General features: G+C 42.9%; 1 protein-coding gene across 2 annotated transcripts in view; it reads left to right on the top strand.

The window, feature by feature from the left end:
* The window catches only part of LOC147717815 (uncharacterized), a 304,391-nt gene that overhangs the window by 104,424 nt on the left and 178,325 nt on the right, over nt 1–21,642 (top strand). For both annotated transcript variants that reach the window (XM_086924601.1, XM_086924600.1), the window contains exons 4-6: nt 2,376–2,486; nt 6,358–6,462; nt 18,137–18,189. In XM_086924601.1, coding sequence (XP_086780727.1) covers nt 2,376–2,486; nt 6,358–6,462; nt 18,137–18,189 — 269 coding nt within the window. The remainder of the gene's footprint in view (nt 1–2,375; nt 2,487–6,357; nt 6,463–18,136; nt 18,190–21,642) is intronic.

The raw sequence follows: 21,642 nt of genomic DNA, 5'->3' as shown, positions 1-21,642 counted from the left end.
GTAGCCATCGTCGACGAGTCCGTTGACGAGGCCATTTTCAGAGACAAGTCTTTCTTGACAGGAATCGTTGACGTACCTGTAGTTTTCACCGTCGATGGACACTGTTTCTTGTCTAAAGCAATGTCCTGCGGGGTAGACAAAGGCTTTTTCACCCCTCTTTCTTTCTCTGAAGTTGGTGAAGTCACAGAGACGATTTTCTTAGCCTTCTGTGTAGGTTGACACTCCTCAGGCTGTCCCTGCCTCTCCTTTTCACCGTGGTGAGGAGATTTTAGGGAAGCAGGCCTATCAGACCTATCAGAGGTCCCAGGCAAGGCCTTCACATGGGGCTCATTAGATGTTGAAGGGGAAGACCTACCCCTCTTCCTTGATCTTCTTGACGACACTGCAGAAAAAGAGCCCTCACTGTCCGAAGACAGGACCTCCTTGCGATCCTTCATCTTTTGCAACCAAGTCAGCAGGCGGCCTTCTCTGTCCCTCAAGGTCTTAGTGGAGAAGGTCCTGCAAATCTTGCACTCAGTGGCCTCATGGTCCGGGTACAAGCAGTATATACAGTCTTCGTGTTTGTCTTCAACAAACAACCTCTTTTTTGAGCAGGTAGCACAGGCTCTAAAAAGTGCTTTCTTCTCTTTGTCAGACATGACGAAAAAACAGGCAAAAAGTAGTAGATATTTACTCAGAAGTGAAGAAAATTGAGCAGAGCTCAATGGAGACTCCCTTGCACATCGTGCGGTAGAAAATCTGAGGCTCTGAGGCTCTCTCAGGAAGGTTCTGTGGGGTGAGGCTGCTCTGATTGGCTATTGCAAGAATTTGGTCTCTTTTACAAAAAGGGAGGATAAGCTACAAAATGAGATGAGGCCTAGGCCTATTTTTTCACTTTGTGCTTACTGCGAGTGGTATTTTTTATTTACCGAGGCTCCCATTCCAACGACGGGGAATGATACAAAACATGGGAATCTATGAAAGTTCCAATACTGGGGCAAGTTTTGCGTACATCTTTCAGCCGCTATTCAACACGCTTTGCATGTTTAAATGAACTCGGTAGTAGTTTTTCACTGTTTGGTGTCACAACAGGTCATGTGACCGGAACCTTCCGGACGCAACCCTTTAATCGCTGTATTATACCGGAACTTCTTTGACCTGCATTGCGCTGGACGAAACCGCCGCACTTCATGGACCACACACGGAGTGTCTCTCACTCTATCACCATGCTCGCTGTTAGCTGCTGAAGTGGTAAGATAAGTTGACGTATCTGTCTCTGTCTGAGCTTTAACAGAGCACCAGACGTTAAGTGAACGCTGTGTTTTTCAGGTATTTCGTTTATCTTACATCTTTGTACTTCACTACGGTGAAGGGAGAATACCCATACGGAAATTGATGTGTCGCTGGTTATAGGTCAGATTACTTTATTCGTAACTACTCTTCACCTGAGTCACTTATTCACAAATTCGCATTGTGTGCACTTGCCGGTTTTATCGTTGCACATTTTCTTCACAAAGTTTGACGCTTTACTAGCGTTTCAACCACGTTGTTTTCGACTGTTCTTGAACACATTGCACTTTTTCTGACTTACACAGAAATACACTTTAGGAGTGCGGAGAGCACTTTGTACTTCTACATAATGTTATATTGGAAATTCTAGCAGCATGAATTCAGGTTGTCTTAGGCAGATATCACTTGATTGTTTGTTGGTTCACCTTTTATTGATGTGGTACTTCGTTATACTTTGGTAAGATTTTAGCAAATGTAAGTTATGTCTGATTTTGTGCTTAAAAGTGTTATACTTCCATGCTTTCAGAATTAAAACCCCTGAAGAAGGGCTCCTGCCAGAAATGCATTGGGCGGTAAAATGTGGAATAAGATAAAAATATGATGTACTATGAAGATAATAGTATGAAAAGTACTCAAGAATAAAATACAGCATACTGAAAAAGTTCTTCGTGAAATTCATTGAAAGTTATTGAAATAGTATGAAATCATAAGGTGTGCCCACTTGGAGACGTTACTCCTAAGGGAAATAAAGCATGTTGTAATATAGTCAATCACCCTCACTCCCATGAGGGTTAACCAATACGGCACCCACCACCTAGAAATATCTTGAGTACGATTTGACCCACCGGAGTGCGATAATACATATTCCAATTGGATTTCACTATATTGCACCAATAACAGGTACCCGAGATAGGACACAAATTTCCACTCCCTCACCTCTCTTGCCTCTGCATAGATTGTTCCATTGCTACTCCACAATATTTACAGCCTCCTGCAAACCTGTGCATCGTGTGCCAGCTTTTGCTTGATACTGTTGTGTTAGGACACTGGGCTTGCTTCACAGCAAAAGGGATCTTCCATATTCACTCTGTTTGCTCACCTTTCAGATCACGGGCGTGCCATGACCTCAGAAGTACACAAGATGTCTGATGATTGCATTTTGTGGATAATCAACAACAACACTGAGACGGATCATTATATTGGCGACCTCATGTTTTGTAAGTATGCAACACAGGGCAAGTCAAAGGTTTCCACCAGGATGTGTTGTTTATATGTTGAGGTTGCATGAACAGAGCCCCAACCAGATCTCCAGACCCACCTTTGTGTGTTGATGAGTGATTAGTGGTGAACAACATGAATCTCTAAACCATATGGATAAAAGGCCTTGAAACTAGATACGAGGACAGGCCTTGTTAGAACTGCAGATGGAAGTACCCTTGGATAATATGTCACCACGCCAAGATTAAAAATGGGAACTGTAAACTGAAAAATTAAAATTATAAGCTGAATAACAACATAAACCAGTTTCACAACAGAAAAGGGAAATTTAGAGAAATCAAATAAAACACAAAATGTGCACTTCTTTCACCATTTGTAAGGTCCTTGATACAGTGTTACCTTTAAACACATATCCTTCTTACCACAACAGGGCAGTTGTCTATCCCTGATCTTCTACCGTTCTTAGGGCCAGATGTACGGCCATTTGCTTTTGCGGCTCACGAATTGCGAAAACTTGCGAGTTACAATTTGCGAGTCGTAAAAGCAAATGTACAACAGTGACAGACACTTTAAGCGATTCACAATGGGGTCGCAAAATGCAGGGCTCATGAATATAATGAGCCACTCACAATTTGCGAACACATTGGGAATGGTTGGCTCTCCCAGGATGCGGCCTGCTGGGCTCAGCAGACCACCATGTATGAGACTGCTTCTCAATAGCAGAAGTGTGGCTCAATGGTTAGATTGGCAGACCCTGATGCAGAGGTCTAGCCCGGGACCAGGGTTCAATTCCCGCCTCGGTCGTTCTTGGGCTCAATTTCTGCAGACCTGATAATTCTCGCCTTGGTTCCTATTCTAATCATGGGTCCCACTCTGCAACTCGGGGCAATAGCTTGCTTAATCTCCACAACAACCCCAACAACGCTAGGATGCCTGGCTTCACCTTGTGGGTGCCCAGGAGTGGGCACTTCACAAGGAAAAGCCAGGAAGGGTTCGGTGTGCTATACAAATACTACTACAATAAAGCAGTTTATTTGTTAAAATTCAGCCCGTTTTCCTTACACGAAAAAGGGCAGCATTTAAAAAAAGGAAAAAAAAAGAAACGTTTACGTTTCATTTTTAAGGGCAGACAGTGGTGCCCGGGACCACTGCCTGCCACTAAAATAATATTTACCCCTCCATTTGCAGAGGGTGGTATTTTGCAAGTGTTTTGCAACCGCAATTGTGGTCGCAAAACATTCATACATGACTTTGGGGTCGCTATTAGGAAGGGAATGCCCAGTCCTAATAGGGACTCGCTATTCCTAAATAGCAAATCGTAAATAAATTGTGACTGGCTATTTAGGAATTGTACATGGCCCTGTGACATTTTGCATGCGCATACGGGTCACAAACCCATGTGTGCATGCAAATTGGGTCGTACATCTGGCCCTATATTTTTAAAATGCTGCACACTACCCTATTTACCTTTTACCCAGGCATATCATTTCCACTCTTACCCTTGATGGTACTTTCCTGCACCGCACAGCTTCCCGCTACAAATATATTTTGTCTCCACTCCTAAAATCTCATCCTTGACAAAGTGCCTCTATAGACACATTGGTAGTAGCACCTTTGTGTGTTTAGTAGCTATAATTAATGGGGTATTTCAATTACATAAAGTTAGCTTGAATTTTGATTACTGGGCTAGTTACTCCTGGTCAGTATTATTTTGATTATTTTCATATTTTTACTCTAGTAATGTTCTTTCACAGTTTAACAAAAGCCAATGTCCTTATTAAAAACATGAAACATAGTATTTTTTATTTATTTATTTATTTATTGTTTTGATATCGCACTTGACCCTGAAGAATACCAGATACTTTTGAAAAATTGTTTAGTGAGAGAATAGGCAGATTTGCATACCATCTTGAGGTGGTGTAGTATGAACAGTAATGAGGCAAGTGAGAGTAGGTAGCATTAATACAAAAGATGAGCAGGTAGAGGATATATATGCCTTTTGTCGGCAGCAGTGTAGCTGTAAACAAGTGGACAGCACTGGCGTGATAACGACGAGGATGTAGAAGTGCAGGCAGCTAACGAGGTGTCTTCTTTTAGCCTCGATATGGGGCATAGTGCAACTAAATGTTTGGACAATTCTAGTCAGCAAAAGTGCACAGTAGGGCTGAAGTAGGGTATCTGTATTATCGTATCCCTACATAGACAGTCCATTGCCCTGCCTACAGACTAAGCTGCAGACCATGGCTGATCTCCAATGATCCCTTCATATTTATTTTATTTATTTATTTAGGGCCAGATGTAGGTGGCCGTTTCAGGCCATTTACCGATCGGTAACGGACGATTTTGGCCGTTACCGATCGGTAAACAGGTGACAGGTATGTAGGGGGCATTTTTTACCGATTCGGTAAAATTACCGAATCGGTAATTTTACCGAATCGGTAAAATAAAAATTCGGTAAATTTACCGAATCTGAGGCTCCCATATGTAGGTGGGACTCTTCTGAGTCCCAGAGGCCTTACAGAATCGGTATTTTACCATCAAATCCAATTTGATGGTAAAATACCGATTCCGGTGTGCATGCACATGTGTGCACACCTATGCCATGTGACAGGCAGACCTGCCCTTGGGGCATGTATGCCTGCCACATGGCACCCGAGCCTGTTTTGGGGGTGCCAGAGGGTGTCAAAGTGACACCCCCTGCACCCTTGTGAAAATCGGTATTTACCAATTCGGTAAATACCGATTCAGTAATGCCCATTCATTCCTATGTGCTTCAAAGCCCATAGGAATGAATGGGCATTACCGATTCGGTATTTACCGAATCGGTAAATACCGAATACAAAGCCCATAGGAATGAATGGGCATTACCGAATCGGTAAATACCGAATACTTCCGAATCGGTATTCCAGCACATCTGGAATACCTACATGTCCACAGCTTAGATTTACCGATTTTTAATTACCGAATCGGTAAAATTCTAGTGTTTTATATAGCGCAAACGTGACCCGAAAGGGTGTAAAAAATGCTTAACAGAAATACAGCGATCCTTGAATGCGACAGTAGCAAGCATCATACACTTACGAATAAAGAACATTATAAAATAATATAAAACAATATATAAAATCAGTGGCAGTAAAAGTTCTCTGTGCTTACAATAGTATCTGAGACGGACAGACTACATCAAATTACAAATTTCCTTTTTAACTATCGAAGGACTCAGAGTTCAAATGTTTCGCTCGCCTCAGTGGCATAACTAGCAGGGGACCCTGAAAAAGATTTGTAGATCCCAGAGCGCTTCATTCCGGAAGTCATCGAGGGGTCCTTCTGAATTATAGATCCGTAAGGAACTGGTAAAGAGTGAATAGACAGATCATTAGGCGATTGTTTGTAGAGATTTAGGGTAGGAATTTACCCATTAGGAAGATCTTAGCCTCCTTCTTGAAATTTGAATGGAACGCTAGTCTAATGTTTGCCGGTAGCGAGTTCCAGATTCTGAGTGTTTCGCCTGAGCAAGCTATGTTTTCTTCTTCTAGAAGTATGGAGGTTTCAGCACAAGATAAGCATAAGTTGAATGCATGTTACCTACCAGGAGGCAAAACCTTAGCTAAATTGCACTTATAAAATACTGTGGCGGGTAAAAGACGCAGATGGATACATCAGTCATTCATTCATAGTGTTCTGAATCATTTAGGTTCGCTTAAGACTTATTTTTTTCTCACACTTCATCAATTTCCCTTTTGATCTTGATTTGCTGTTGAATGTATACATTGGTTTTTGCAGGCACTCTTGAAAAATATGGTTGGGCCCTGGATCAGCTCAGTGGTCCTCCTAATGGTGCAGTCATATGATCTTGGTCTTTTGCTTTTCTAGGTCGGTCTCATAGTGGGAACGATGCTGACGTGGAGGCTTTCAAAAAACACGCGCAGTGCAAGAATCTAGACTTCACGGTAGAAAGGCGGAGCCATTTCAATTACGGTGAGAAAATAAATATATATTCCTCCATCCTCTCGGTGAGTTTACTTTTTGTCTGTATAATTGATTTAGGAATTGAGATAATGGGGTTCAGTCTTTGACCGCTCTTCCAGCCAGAATGCCACCGCACAGTTGTTGTGGATTTTTGCCCAAAAGACAAATGTGAGTGAGCATCCATACTGAACCAACTGCATATGGCCTAGGGAATTTTACTTTCTATGACATTATTTCAGGCAAGCCAAGCTGTTGTAAATAAACCAAAGCAGTTCTATAAAGTCCAGATTCGGCAAATACCCAGTTTTTAATTCAAGCAATAGACTACTTTTCTGTGAATCGTAGAAAGGCCCCCGTTATGATGATCTGTTCTGAGAAGGCATTCGATCTTGTGAGCTGGGATGCTTTGTTTTACACTTTTCAAAAATGTTGTTTTCCTTTCCAGTTTATTGCAATGCTTTCAAACTTTTACCATGGGGCACAGGCTAAGGTGTTGGTAAAGTCCAAGATGGCTGGTTCAATTGCAATTAAAAGGGGAACACGGCAAGGGTGATTCCTTTCTGCTACTTTTTTACTTTTTTCTTATTGAACCCTCATGGAACAACTCCATAAAGTGAATATAAGGGCATTCATTAGAAAGAATGACTAAGCTTAATTTTTTTGCAGATGATATTTTAGATCTGAAGACTGACGAGGATAATATCAAGGGAGCTATGCAGTCAACAACAGAATTTACTAAAATAGGATGATACAATATTAATCAAAGTAAAACAGAAGTATCGCTCTTTAAAGTAACAGCCGTTGACCTTCCAGAGTCATTTCAGTCACAAGCAAGGGTGCAGACCCCAATAAGATATCTGGGGATATCAGTGGCAAACAATTTTCCAGCCTATTCCACCTTAATTATGAAAAAATGCTATACAAGATAAAAGGGTTGCTTGAGAGGTGGTTACTGCTCCCCTTGTCTATAATAGGGAGTATTTCCATGATTAAAATGTGGTTTCTACCACTGATGTTATTTCTCTTTTCCACTGTTCCAATAAAAATCCCCAACAGTTTTTTTTCAGGAATTAGATTCAGCATAAAGGAGTTTCATCTGGTATCATCCAGGGCAAAATTGGGGGTTCTAAAACTTCAGAAATCACATGGTGGGCTGGCGCTTCCCCATATGCAAAGCTACTACAGTCCATTTGAATGGTTTGTTTTATTTAGGTATTCAAATTAATGTAGAGCATTAGATAAAACATTTTTTTTATAAAGATGATTCAGGAATTAGAAATTTGCCTACTAGTTTTTATCAAAATAGCACAATTCCCAATTCCCAGATATACGTTTCTACAGGATACTTTTGGGCAGATGAGTGCTGTAAATAAAGTCTATCAAGCACCTTTCAATGGATTTTTTTATTATTGTTGCAGGAGGGCAGGTACTTAGGACTTTCTTTAGCAGATTGTGAGGTTAGATTCTGGAACTCCATAGGTTTTAACACCTTTGGTGATTTTATCATGCAGGAAAAATCTATTTCTTGGGAAGAACTACAAGCATGAAATGGCCTGCAATACAAGAAACATCTTTAAGCTTCAGCCATATTAAGATATTTGGCAGGTTAATATTAGGAGTGAGAGCCAGGAGCCGCACCCGATTAGCAAGGTTCTGGTTAAGAGCAGATTGTTAGGAATAGGAAATTGGTACAGACTTTTGAATGGTCTTTACTCGCAGGTCGACCTAACTAGTTTTCTTTCCAGGGTATTAGAAAAAACTCAATGTCATCTGTCAAAGAGTGATTGGCATTCAATTTCTGAGATAGGAAATCAATCTCTTTGTACTGCTAACTTTAAAAGAATGTCATTCTTGTCCAGATGGGGGCATTTCATACCCATGAAACTCTTCATAAAATGCATGTAGTAATATCAGATCATTGTTTTCGTTGTCATCAATAGGGTGGAGGAGGCAGGCTACATATGTTCTATCATGCAAGCCTCTCTATAATTTCTGGCAGGAATTGTTTGATGCTATTGGTTAGACCATTGAGTGTTCGATATTTCTATAAGCTAGTCTTGTTCTACTTGGAGTTGCAAAAACGAGCTAACAATTAGTAAAGGGTAAACAATACTTTATATCTATAGGTTTGACGATAACACACTCCTTAATTCTCCAGAACTGGAGGACTGATAAGAGTCCAACAGTCCAGAGCTAGAAGAGTAAAATACTTTGCACAATTAATTTTGAGGAGTTATATGCAAAGCAAGTGGAGGTACTTAAAAGGTTTAATGCCATTTGAAAATACTTGAAATAAGGTGGAAAGGTATACAACCTTTAGAATGCATTTTTTACAATGCACTACCATTACCACGCATCTTTTACAACGCATGCCATTACAACGCATAACGCTTTTGGGCCATAGGGAATGGATAGTGAATAGGTTAATTTACTATCCAATAACCTTCCCTAGTGTCCACGGGGACTGGTGTTGGAATAGTAAATTAAACTATTCACTAAACTAAGCACTATGCGTTGTAAAGGTATCGCGTTGTAAAAAGTGTGTGGTAATGGTATGCGTGGTAAAAGTGTGCGTGCTAACATCATATATCCAGGTGGAAAGGTATTTAAAGTTCTGTATTTCACTACAAAAAGACGGCCCTTCTGTTTGTTATATCACTATATTATAACTCAGCTTCTTAGCTCATGCTATCAATATGCTTTAACTTGCCAAAAGATTAGGGGAATTGGGATAGCGCTATTGGAAAGATGTCCTGAATCTGGATCAATTTTGCTCTGCACTTTATATCACACTTTTGATGCACAACTGCACTTTTTCTTTAAAACACTGTAAGGGAGTAGGAATGTGATTGGATATGTAAAATATCTCTGAAGAAACAAGTATTAAAGTCGCACTTTAAAATGCCTATTTCGCACATGTTGTAGATGATGATCAAAGGCTCGGAAATAGAGCAGATTGAGTTGAGCTACTGAATGTGGTTCTACTGACTGTATTGCACCTTATTTTACATTACTGATGCAGTAATGCACTTTTTTTCAAGGCACTTTAATGAATAAGGAAAGTGATTGGGCATTTAAAATATGGCCGGTGAATCAAAGAATAACTGTTGCACTTGAAATTTACTAAAAAATAAAACTGCCTAAATTTTGCTCGTATTGTAGTCAATGATTAAGATCAGACTAGAGTTACATTGTTAAGTCATCTATCTGTATAATTTTCTGTTCTATTTTAAGGAGTTAATACATTTATCTTTTTCTGCTCTTTAAAAAAAAGTCTCTGATTCCCAGCCCTCAGAATTGGGACCTGGAATCTGGGGCGGAAAGATTTAAAAAGTGTGCAAAATATCTTGAAATGTACTGTACTTTGTTGAGATGCATTATCACATTGGCATCTAGGCAGAGATCTAAACCAAGTGCTCGTATAGGTAAAGCAATGAGAAAGTGTACGGTGTCCAGTCTTAGCCTGGTGAAATTGAACCTATATTGCAAGGTTACGTATTAAAATAAGATATAATTCTGGGCCCGCAGTAGTAGCCAAGTTAGGATAACTTGTGAACGTATGCAAAGATTGAGCCTTCAAAGCACGAACAATTAAGTGATGATCATCATAAAGAGTTTGTAATGTTATGTTCTAGTCTTTCTGGAATTCTGCCTTTGTGTTCTAACTCTATGTTCTAAATAGAATGTGTTTTAAAGATGTAACGGGTTTTTCCTGCTTCGTAATGCTGAGCTGCTGCGCAGCACCTGTTCGTGATTAAAGCTACTTCAATCTTCATCCTGTGTACGACTATATTACTACAGAAAAATGTGGCGACGAGGATGGGAATGTTAGGCGTAATGTTACGAGTGCTCAGTCCAAACAGAAACTTGATTTTGACTCTAGGAAAAAAGTTGTGGCTCAACAGTTTTTTGTTGGTGATTGAATACGTATTAAGTTGCCTGTGCATACCACCAAGGGCAGTGGCAAATTTTCTGAACCTCCCGTTATTGATAAAGTCTGTGGTAATGCTGTGAGGGTGAATATGAAGAATTGGAGGAACATTGCCAGAGTTTTCAAAGCTAATGATTGTGTCAAAAAAAATACGAGTTCTGCTTTAAGTTCCGCTTCTAGTGGAAGTGACTCTTTATCTTCAGATACTGTGTGCGCAGATGACTTGTCTCCTTCTTGCTCTCCTCATCTTGAGGGTCTACGAAGGAGTGGCCGTCTTCGTTCTATTCCAGCAAGGTATCATTAAGTATATAAGTCTTTTACCCTGCAAATGTTTTCTTGTTTTACTTTCAGATCTATGTGTTTTAGTTTCCTTTTTGTTATTGAAGAAGAGAGGATAATGTAATGTTATGTTCTAGTCTTTCTGGATTTCTACCTTTGTGTTCTAACACTATGTTCTAAATAGAATGTGTTTTAAAGATGTAACAGGTTTTTCCTGCTTCGTAATGCTGAGCTACTGCGCAGCACCTGTTCGTGATTAAAGCTACTTCAATCTTCATCCTCTGTACGACTATATTACTACAGAGTTGTCACTCTCTTTCATCGCAAGAGTGATCATGGCTGGGTTAGTAAAAAGTTCCATGAAGCCTGCCTGGTCAAACCTCCACTTTACATAGCTTAAGCAAGGAATCTATCCCATTTTGTCAAGTTCTAAGCAGTCATTCAGGACAGATCTTGAAAAAGCTGATGTAGGCGTGCTCCAGATATTAACCCAAAGCAATAACGGGGTGATATGAACTGCATCGACTAGATATGTCAAACCAAATTCTGTATGACCAATTAATGAGGAAACAAAATGCAGTAATAACAAGGAACGGGTAACAAATTTCTTATCTATTTTGCGTAGGCTATTTGCATTACCATATCCCCATACTACAGCACTTAAAGTCCAACCGGGATGGATTTACTTTTATAAACTAGGATTCATTCCTTTATTGGCTTAGAATGTAATCAAGATGATAAACGAAAGTCTGCTTCAATAGCTCCCTGGAGTTGTTGAGATCTAATTATAAGAAAATGGCCGAAGTTATAATCAATATGAAACGGAATCTCCAAATAATCTAAAAAGGGGACTCTATCCAACATTACATCAACAATTGAATGGCAGTTAGTCTTTGTTTTTTGTAGGGGCCAAAATTCATAAGAAATGATTATTGATAGTTTACTCTATGATCAAGATTAACATGAAGGAAGTAAAAAACTCTAGAAGGAGTTGTAAATCACCGCTCTCGGAAAGCCAAACAGCGTAATCTGCTTATAAAAGGCAAGCTACCGGGCGTCCTCCAATCATATCATTCACTTTATTAGTTAAACACAAATTCAAACCATTCATAGAAATAAGACATAAAAAACAGCTAATATGCACTTTTGCCACACCCCTCTGTTTGATTTAATTGGAATTGTAAAATTAACATTTGGCCCATACCAAATTTGGACAGTTGTATCCTGGTGTAAGCATCTACGAAGCATGACATGGTCTTTTTCTACGCCCATGGTTTGTAACCTGTTCCAAAGCTTGGATCGATTGACGTTGTCAAAACCACAGGGTGTGTAAAAGCCACATGGCCTTGACATATCTCGTAGTGATAAGCACTGGATTAAAGCACTGCTCAACCGTGCCTATACCGCCATGGAAGCCATGCTGACCGAGGCTAAACATTTTTGGTTTGTGCCCATGCCTCCAGCTGAGGCATTAGATCCCTGCCCAGTATCGTAGAGGTTAAGTCCAACAACGAAGTTGGACAGTAACAAGTAGGTTGTGTCCTTAAGCCTTTTTTAAAACTTGGGACAATAACTGCCTCCCTAGGGGAAAAAATAAAGTGCCTTTAATTACTGCTCTAAGGACATTAGTGAAAGTGGGGCCCATAGATCCATGTATCCTTGAACAAATACACTGAGACAATAACGGGTGCCGGAGCTTTATGCACAGGGCTGTTTTTATTTGCGGTCATCACTTCACAGACCTCTATGGTAAAAACAGATACAGCAACAGGGACCAAATCAGAAGTAACTAAACTGTCCTCAACAGAAAAGATGATAGAACTTTGTATGAAGCAAATGGGGTTTTTATTCTTGAGTTCTCAGTAAAGGGATATGATATGTGTTTTTTCTCCGAGTTTACATACAAAAACATAGGAAGGAAAATGTAAAAGACAGTGTACAATTATCAACAGTGTTACAAAAGAACTTGTGCATGTTTATGCTCAAGGGATCAGTTTTAAATACATTCCTAGTACCACATTATGGGGTCGATTAGGATGGCGGACGGATTGCCCCCGACGAACTGGCGGGGGTAAGCGGTCCGCCATCCTCCCTGAAATGACCCCCTGCCACATTAGGATGGCTGGGGGGTCCACGGCGGACGGGAACGGTGGCGGACGGGAATGGTGGCGGTGTCTATCAGACACCGCCAGCCATATTAGGATGGGCTTTGGGGAATGCCTTTCCGTGGCGGCCATGCCGCCACGAAAGGCATACGGTCCTTGTTTTTGGGGCCCGATGCGGGCTCCCAGGGTCAAGGGGGGTGGGGATGCACATGGGGGGTACCTATGGTACGCCCTGCATTTCAAAGTAAAACATGGCAAGCACCGCGCGGTGCCTGTCATGTTGTGCTTTGAAACACACAACATGCCTTTTTAGCATTGCGGCGGGTGGTGCTTTTAGCACTGCCCGCTGCAATGTTAAAAATGTGGGATGCACCCGCCACTGTGGCGGTTGCATCCTAATTCGGTGCACGGGACCTCCGCTATTATGGAGGACGGTCCCTTGTCACGACAGGATGGTGGACGGACAAAGTCCGTCCGCCATCCTAATCGACCCCTAAGTTAGCAGGTTGGTATTCATACTCCAAGAACTTCACTAAGGGCCACATGTATCAAGCATTTTACAGGTCGCAAACTGACCAAATTCACAGAATCGGGCCATTTGCGACCGGCAAAATGCATTGGCATGAATGAATTCGAATTTGTGATTTGGTAAAATGTTACCAAATTCCAATTTGGAATTGCGAATACATACCGATTCAGTATTAGGAATAGGTGTGTTTAGGACGTCCCTTCCTAGTACCGAACCGCAGTGGTATGTAAGACTGTGTAGCGACTGAAATGCGGTTGCAAAACATTCTCATTTTACCATTCGCAAACAGGAAGGGGTCCGCAAGGGACCCCTTCCCCTTTGTGAATGTTTGTAAAAAAGTTGTTTAGTAGCAGACAGTGGTCCCATGGACCACTGCCTGTTCTTGAAAAAAAAAATTCACGCAAAAGTTTACTTTTATAACTGCAACCCGTTTTCCTTTAAGGAAAACGGCCTGCATTAAATAAAAAACAATATTGCTTTATATAAAAGCAATCATAGCAATGGTGGTCTGCTGACACCAGCAGGCCACCATCCTTGCGATTTTAGCGATTCCGAATGGGTCGCAAGTTGCGACCTGCTTCATTAATATTAATGAGGTAGGTCAATTTGCGACCCATTAGGAAATGTTAAATGAAACTCATGGAGTTTCATAAATTCAAATAGCGATTACCTAATTGTGATTAACAGGGAATTGCAATTAGGTTTTTGCTATTTGAAATAATGATACAAGTGGCCCTTTAAAGGGAGATTAGCATGTCTACGCTAGACCATGTGAAACAAAGTGGCTCACACAGGTTAAGGTTAAGGTGAGAGGTATTTATTTAACAACCTCATCCAACTCATAACAGTCATCAACTGACTCCTCAGAAACCAGTGACAACACCAAACGAGTCCTTCACCTCTTAGAGGCAGGGTCTCGGGCACGGCCAGACTGCATGCTCCACACCATAGATGCAGAAAAGGCCTTCGATAGGGTACACTGGCCCTACTTAGAACTCCTGCTGCAACGATTCGGTTTAGGGGAGACTCTCTGTAACCGCATATTAAACTGCTATCGCCAGCCTAACGCTACGGTCCGGGTCAACGGCCACACCTCCCCGCGATTTCCGATCGGCAGAGGCATCAGACAAGGGTGTCCTCTTTCTCCAATCCTATTTGCGCTTTATATGGAGCCGCTGGCGCAGCGGATCAGGCAACATGACCTCATCAAATGGATCAAATTCGGTGGGGACGTACACAAGATTAGCCTAATTGCAGACGACATCCTGCTTTCTATGACTGAACCAATGCAATCCCTTAGGGCCCTTTTTATTGAGCTCCATACTTTCGGGCGGCATCCGGTTTTAAAGTTAGCATAGAGAAGTCAGAGGCCTTGAACATATCCTTATCTGCGGAGGTACTCGCCGACGCCAAAGAAGAGTTTGACCTGAAATGGTCCGATTCCACGATCCCATACCTGGGAGTCCTATTGGGCCCGACCCTGCAAGCTACCGCAGATGCGAACTACACCAGGCTCCGCTCCCGCCTTATCGACGAACTCAGGAGATGGAAGCGGCATTCGCTCTCCTGGCTGGGTCGGATTGCTGCCGTCAAAATGACCCTGTTGCCACAATTCCTGTATGTGTTCCAGACTCTTCCGCTACGCCCCCCACTGGGCTGGTTTCAACGGGCACAGGCTGATCTGACACGTTTCATATGGAAGGGCCGCCGTCCACGATTCAAGCACGTGATAGCAGTACTTCCCCCTGAGCACGGCGGAGTAGGGGTTCCCGATCTCACTTTGTATTTTCAAGTGACACAGCTCCGCACCCTGGTAGAATGGCACCAACTAGAGTCAGGCAAAACTTGTCTCTTTCAAGTCCAAGCGGTGGCGGCCAGGCCTCTTCAGGGCATTCCGTTCCTGCCTAAGGGACATAGGCCCCCCAACCTCTATGCGTCCCAAATCACAAGCACAGTCTTGGAGGTGTGGGACAAGGTGGCGGTTCAGCATGATCTGACTTCGTTCCCCTCCCCGATGACCCCGCTCTTTGATAACCCCGACTTTACTCCAGGCCTGGACCCCAAGGCATTCACGGATTGGAAACGCACGCCCTGTAGAGAGCTAGGGCACCTGTTCGATTTAAACGGGATCCTACCCTTTCAGAAAGTGAAGGAGGACTATGGCATTCCGGAAACGGATTGCCTGCCCTACCTACAGGTGTGACACAGGGCCTTACAACCATCGATCAGACCAGGCGCACAACGCTTCCTCACCACATACGAGAAATGGCTCCTGACACGTTCCTCAGATAAGAAACTGATCTCAGACCTATACCAACAACTCCTCCTCACCAACAAATACACGCACTACGCAGGGAGGGTTCGGTGGGAGAGAGACCTGGGAAGGCAACTTACACACAAGGAATGGGGGGGCATATACCACAGGGCCAGGCACTCGGCTTACCACACTGGCCTCACAGAGACACTGACTAAGGTGGCCACCTACTGGTACCATACACCGGAACGCTTACACCAATGGGATCCCCGAATTAGTGACCGTTGCTGGAGGGGCTGTGGAGAACAGGGCACCTTGGAACACCTGTTATGGAGCTGTGACCGCCTGCAGCCCTATTGGAAATCCGTTCTGGACGAGATAGACTCTCCCACTTAGAAACTCAACTTCCCAGATTCCCGGCATACGTTTTACTCGGGCTCCCTAACGTGCTAATATACCCCTTGAAGTCCAGGAGAGGACGACTCATAGCAATAGCACTGGGGGCAGCCGTACAGAACATCGTAGCACACTGGAGGTCCACTCAATCGCCCCCACACTCCGGCTGGTTACATAGACTGTGGATGATATTAGGGATGGAAAAGTTATCACTGGCAAAGACTGGACGGGGCGAAGAGTTTGCTGCTCTTTGGCAGCCGTTCCTGACCCTGCTTACGGGCGAATTCAGGGAGCTAAGTTGCCCCCGATACCTGCGCTTACTGCGACTAGCAGACATTCCAATTGAAGAAGCCAAAGCCCAGCCGCGGAAGACCACACCCAGGGTTTAACATACATTCCTGTACCCGGGGCAGAGAACTATCTTCTTATACTTGGTTTTTCTTTTTCCTTTTACTGGCTTTGCTTAACTGGACAAGGAGGGGACGAGGGAGGGAGGGGGAGGTGGGGGAGGGGGGCGGAATCCGAGACCCGTGCTTCCCACTACGGGGACCCTGTCCTGTGGACACTGCTCGTATTTCTATTGCGTTACGAATGATGGAGGCTCCCTGTATGTGGCTCAGAACTGATGTACCGATTGACGAATGTGGTCTCTTTGATTTTTCTGTTGTGATGAAAATAATAAAAGATTTAAACCATAAAATACAGAAACCAACTTCACAGCAATAAATCAAAATCTAGTATTAAGATGGTAGACCCCCTGTGTTTCTTGTGTTATACACTAAGTAGGAGCTAGGGATATGATCATGTGTGGGTCTCTAAATTATATATCCCTTGAACCCTTTTTTCAAATTTTTGTGGTTATCGTCCCATAAATCAAAATTACAAACAAAAAAATTCTAATCCTAAAATGTTCTAAATAAGTCTAACTGTGATAAAATTCTCTAAAAGGTGTGCTCATCGCCGTGTGAGCAAGCACAAACATGAGAACAGTTACCAACTCGTTTTCTTGTCAGCTTCCACTTCAGTCGCAAAACGAGTTCCACAATACTTTATAGGGTGTGCTTGTCACTGAGTCAACAAGCTTTATCCACTTTTGCGTTGTATATATATTTCTTCCACAATCACCTTCAGCAACCGTCAAGTGTCGTGCCAACAGGCTTTGCCAGTATCCTTTCCAGCTACCGACATGAACTGTCGGCTTTATTCATACCTAAAATGGCCGACTGATGACATCATCAAACCTTTGGTTCCCTTGTTATGGTGGATAGTGCTTGGTTTCTCACCACCAGGATCTTTTCTCGAGGAAATAGGGCTTGTTTTTCTGCCTCCAGACCAGCATTCGGTCCTGTTTGGCGAGGAGAGTTGCCCACAATACTCTTCTTCCAACACAATGGAACGCAGAATGGACTTGTGCGTGTCACTGAGACTGGGCCTGTGCGCGTCACCGAATCCTGGCGGAGTCCGGCCCGATTGCCTTCCCAACCTCTGACAACTCGCCAGCAACACTCTGTGACACATCCAAATTCACCCAGGATTTCTCCTTCGATGATCTCTCTGCCGCGCTCCTGACCCGGTATTATTGACAACTCACCAGCTGCACACCAGGTAATTTTCAAATATTTTTCCTCCCCCACTCTGAATTTTCTGTTGTTGAGGTTGTCTTCATCACCTTATATCTTCTTCACCACCGATCGTAGCCAATGAAACAAAGTGGCTCACACAGGTTAAGGTTAAGGTGAGACGTATTTATTTAACAACCTCATCCAGCTCATAACAGTCATCAAATGACTCCTCAGAACCTCACGCTGACCTGGTTCTATGCTAGAATACAGAACATAGAACCAGATCACATCATCATACCATGTATACCACGTACCCTCATTAATACTTGGGACTTCCACAAGAGGGCAGGTTGGCCTTCAGTTTCAAGAACTACGCAAAGACAGCCAGAGAGTATACTAAGGACTTACCTAGCATGGCAGATTGGCATGTATACCCAGAACCTGTGCTAAAATACAAGATTGACATGCAAACCAAGGACCCTTACTAAGAAGGTGGGCTAGCATATAACTATGACCAATAAAAAAAAGGGTACGCTGGCATGTGCACCCAAAACTTGCACTTTGAGGGCAGGCATGCATATGTATCCTGGACCCACAGTAACATCTCTCCATTTCTTCTTCCTCTAGTAACAGAATGCGACTCCGTCACACACCTGATGGATCCACTGGACTCCCATAAGGTAAGTTGACTCTCTGTATACTAACTGTTTTGGAGACTCCTCAAGCCCCGCCGAAGCACACGGAGGTGACTGAACCACCCTCAGTACAAGCACTGTCGTGTGGATGGCCATTTTGGTTGTCCTCATGAGTGGTCTTCTCCCACTTTTTTGCATTCCCAGTAACACATATGTCAAGGGTGATTTGGTGTCCCGTAGTCGCCCACTTCGCTGATTGTGTTTTTTGAGTACATAGGCAATGATGCATTGTATTTGGCAATGTTTTCCCTTGTTTGATAACTGCCCTTGCCTAAAGGGAAGGGGAAATGGAGATGTATCCTTTTTACTATGGTTCCTTTTCTTGCATTTTCTAACACATGCTCTAGAATATGTTTTCATTTCTGATTACCATATCAGTCTGATGTTTACTTTAAAGATGTACTGTAACTTTAGCATTGGTTAATTTATGTGTATGACGTCATGTCTTCTTTTGCATTGATTACCAATCTTTTCATGATAATTACACCATATTAATAACAATAATCTTATCCAGGACATGGAAGTCTCTACATATAAGTTTCATTCCTTTTCTTTTTTTTAAAAGAATTATTTTCTTATGGTATGAGAAGTAATACATAATCAGAATCAACCAGATTTCATAGCGACAAACAAGATATCAATAAATAGCTAAAAAAAATAGAGCGAAGGGACTAAAACATATATACAGTACCTAACCAATATAGCAATATCACATATGTAACTCACACGAAAAATCAGCTTCCACATTTTTACACAATAAGCAGATATTTTCCAACTATAATATACCCAAGATATACATTAAGTTCAGTAAAGTACATACATGATTAAACCCAAATGTATCTATCAAAATCGCACATATTACTACAGTCCATACATAAAACTCCTTTCCAACCAAGTCAAGTCAAGTCAAGTTTAAATTTGTATAGCGCGCTACTCACCCAGAGGGTCTCAAGGCGCTTGAGGGAGGGGGAGCTTTACTTATCAAATATCCAAGTTTTGAGTTGTTTTCTGAAGTAGAGGTGGTTCTGTGTAAGGCGGAGGTGGGTGGGGAGAGAATTCCAGGTCTTGGCCGCTAAGTAGGAGAAGGATCTTCCCCCCCATGGTGGATCTTTGGATGCGTGGAATTGCGGCGAGGGCTTGATTGGATGATCGAAGTTGGCGGGTGGGGGTGTAAAAGGACAGGCGCGTGTTGAGGTATTCGGGTCCTAGGTCGTAGAGGGCTTTGTTTGCGTGGGTTAGGAGGCGGAACGTTATTCTTTTGTTGACGGGGAGCCAGTGGAGGTCTTTCAGGTGACCGGAAATGTGAGCTTGGCGGGGGATGTCTAGGATGAGTCTGGCTGAGGCGTTTTGGATGCGTTGGAGTTTTTTCTGTAGTTTGGCTGTGGTTCCGGCGTAAAGGGTGTTTCCGTAGTCCAGTCGGCTTGTGACTAGTGCATGGGTGACCGTCTTTCTTGTTTCGGTGGGGATCCAGCTGAAGATTCTTATGAGCATACTTAGGATGTTGAAGCATGATGATGAGACGGCGTTGACTTGTCTGGTCATCGAAAGGGAGGAGACCAGGATGAAGCCCAGGTTACGTGCGTGGTCCGTTGGTATGGGTGCGGCTCCCAGGGCCGGTGGCCACCATGAGTCGTCCCAGGCGGGGGGCGATGAGCCTAAGATGAGGACTTCTGTTTTGTCCGAGTTCAGTTTTAAACGGCTGTTCTTCATCCACTCGGCTACTCCTTTCATCCCTTCGTGCAGGTTGATAGTTCTTTAGTCATAGTAAAAAAAAGGGGAAAGCCTATAAAGTGGATGAAGCCCCCTCCCAACTATAGAAACCTCTTCGAATACCCACCAAAATCCTGTACCAGGGTCCCCATCCATTCAGGGACGGAGGACACCAAATTAAATGACTCCGTTTCCGCGCCCTTCTCCCCTTGCACTCATATAAGCCCTTTTCCATATTATACATAGCCAGGAAACGTGTGCTCCACTCTGAAAATGTCGGTGGCCTGGGCTGATCCCCCCTGAGGCTACACACACATACGCGTCACCGCCATTACCTCAAAGATCAAGCAGGTTTGCTCTTCAAGTTTCATTTCAATGAACCAGATCACTCCTCGAAAATAAAGACCCTGTTCCCAATGACATTCCCCCTAGTCATCCTGTCACAGCAAGTCATGCAGTTAGAACAAGTAATCTGGTTAGTAATACGCACTCACCCTAACGAGTCTGTACAAGTAATCATTGCCCTCTCTTCTATCAGTCTCTTAGGGTGCCCAGGTCATTGTTCCAAAACATTTCTAGGACAGTAAATACTTTCATTTGTTGTGGGGTGGGGTCCTACACGCCTGCAAGTTCTGCCTAAGCATGTACCCCGCTGTCGCCCAAGTGCGGGCCAGATACAGGTATGTACAGTCCCCATTCCTTTAGACTCATTGGAAGGATACAGTGCATGAAGACTTTAGAAGAGGCAGGTAATCGATCACATATCATAGACAAAAATGTTCTTCAGAAACACCTGGCTAAAATGAGTATCAGCCCTAAACTTCACAATACTAGTTTGCATGACATGCACAGGTATCCCTCTAGACTGCTAGAGGTAAACAGCATGGAGCAAATGGCAAATGCCATCTCGTCTCTTATTTATTTTCTGCATGTGGATGCATGCCACGAGAGGAAAATCAGCAGATGTACTACATTGAGGGCTAGAGGGTGCCATTTATCGGTCACCAGAAGAGAAATGAGGAGCCTTGGTGCCTGGGAAAGAACCTGTCGGAGTAGTATCAAATCTCTGTTCCCTCCTGGTACACGTTGAAACATCTCAAAGCATCCACTATGACTCCATCCTTCATTAGTAAATATTTGTAAAGGAGGAGGAAAGCACTACCTTAGAGTAGACTAATGGACAACAACAACCTGTAACATTCACAACACTGTAAAATTCATAACATGCCAGATCTTGTATCCCACTGACCACTGGCTGACTGACTGAGTTATTTATAGAGCACACTATTGCTGAGGCGTCTTGGTGCTAAAGCCAATGTGACAGCTAATAAAATGCATTTTTCTAGGTCACTTTTCTAATATCAATTGTAGTCAGGACTTCTAAGGGCCTGTATAGACTCACAAATAGGTTGGCTTTGAACCTGGGGGTTATTTAAGTAATCCATGAAATTTAGTGTGATCATTGTGTTTTGCCCTGAAAGGTCTGTAAGGATATCTATAGAACCCTATTGGAACCAGGCAGAAACTTCTGAATTCTACTGGAAGGCTCAACCTAGCGAGATGGGAAACAAAGGTGAACAAGTTATCCACAAAAAGGGAAAGAAGATTAACATATTTAGCAAAAGCCAACGACAGAGCCTCTGCCATTTGGTTTGACACTGTGCCCCGGTAGATTTCTTTTTTCTTGGAACATCCAGATTCATGTTGGACGGTGGCAAACTCGGGTGG

The sequence above is a fragment of the Lissotriton vulgaris genome, chromosome 5 (assembly GCF_964263255.1).
Source record: "Lissotriton vulgaris chromosome 5, aLisVul1.2, whole genome shotgun sequence".
NCBI classification, from domain to species: domain Eukaryota; kingdom Metazoa; phylum Chordata; class Amphibia; order Caudata; family Salamandridae; genus Lissotriton; species Lissotriton vulgaris.
The sequence above is the reverse complement of the archived record's forward strand: the minus strand, read 5'-3'. Positions and strand labels throughout refer to the sequence as shown.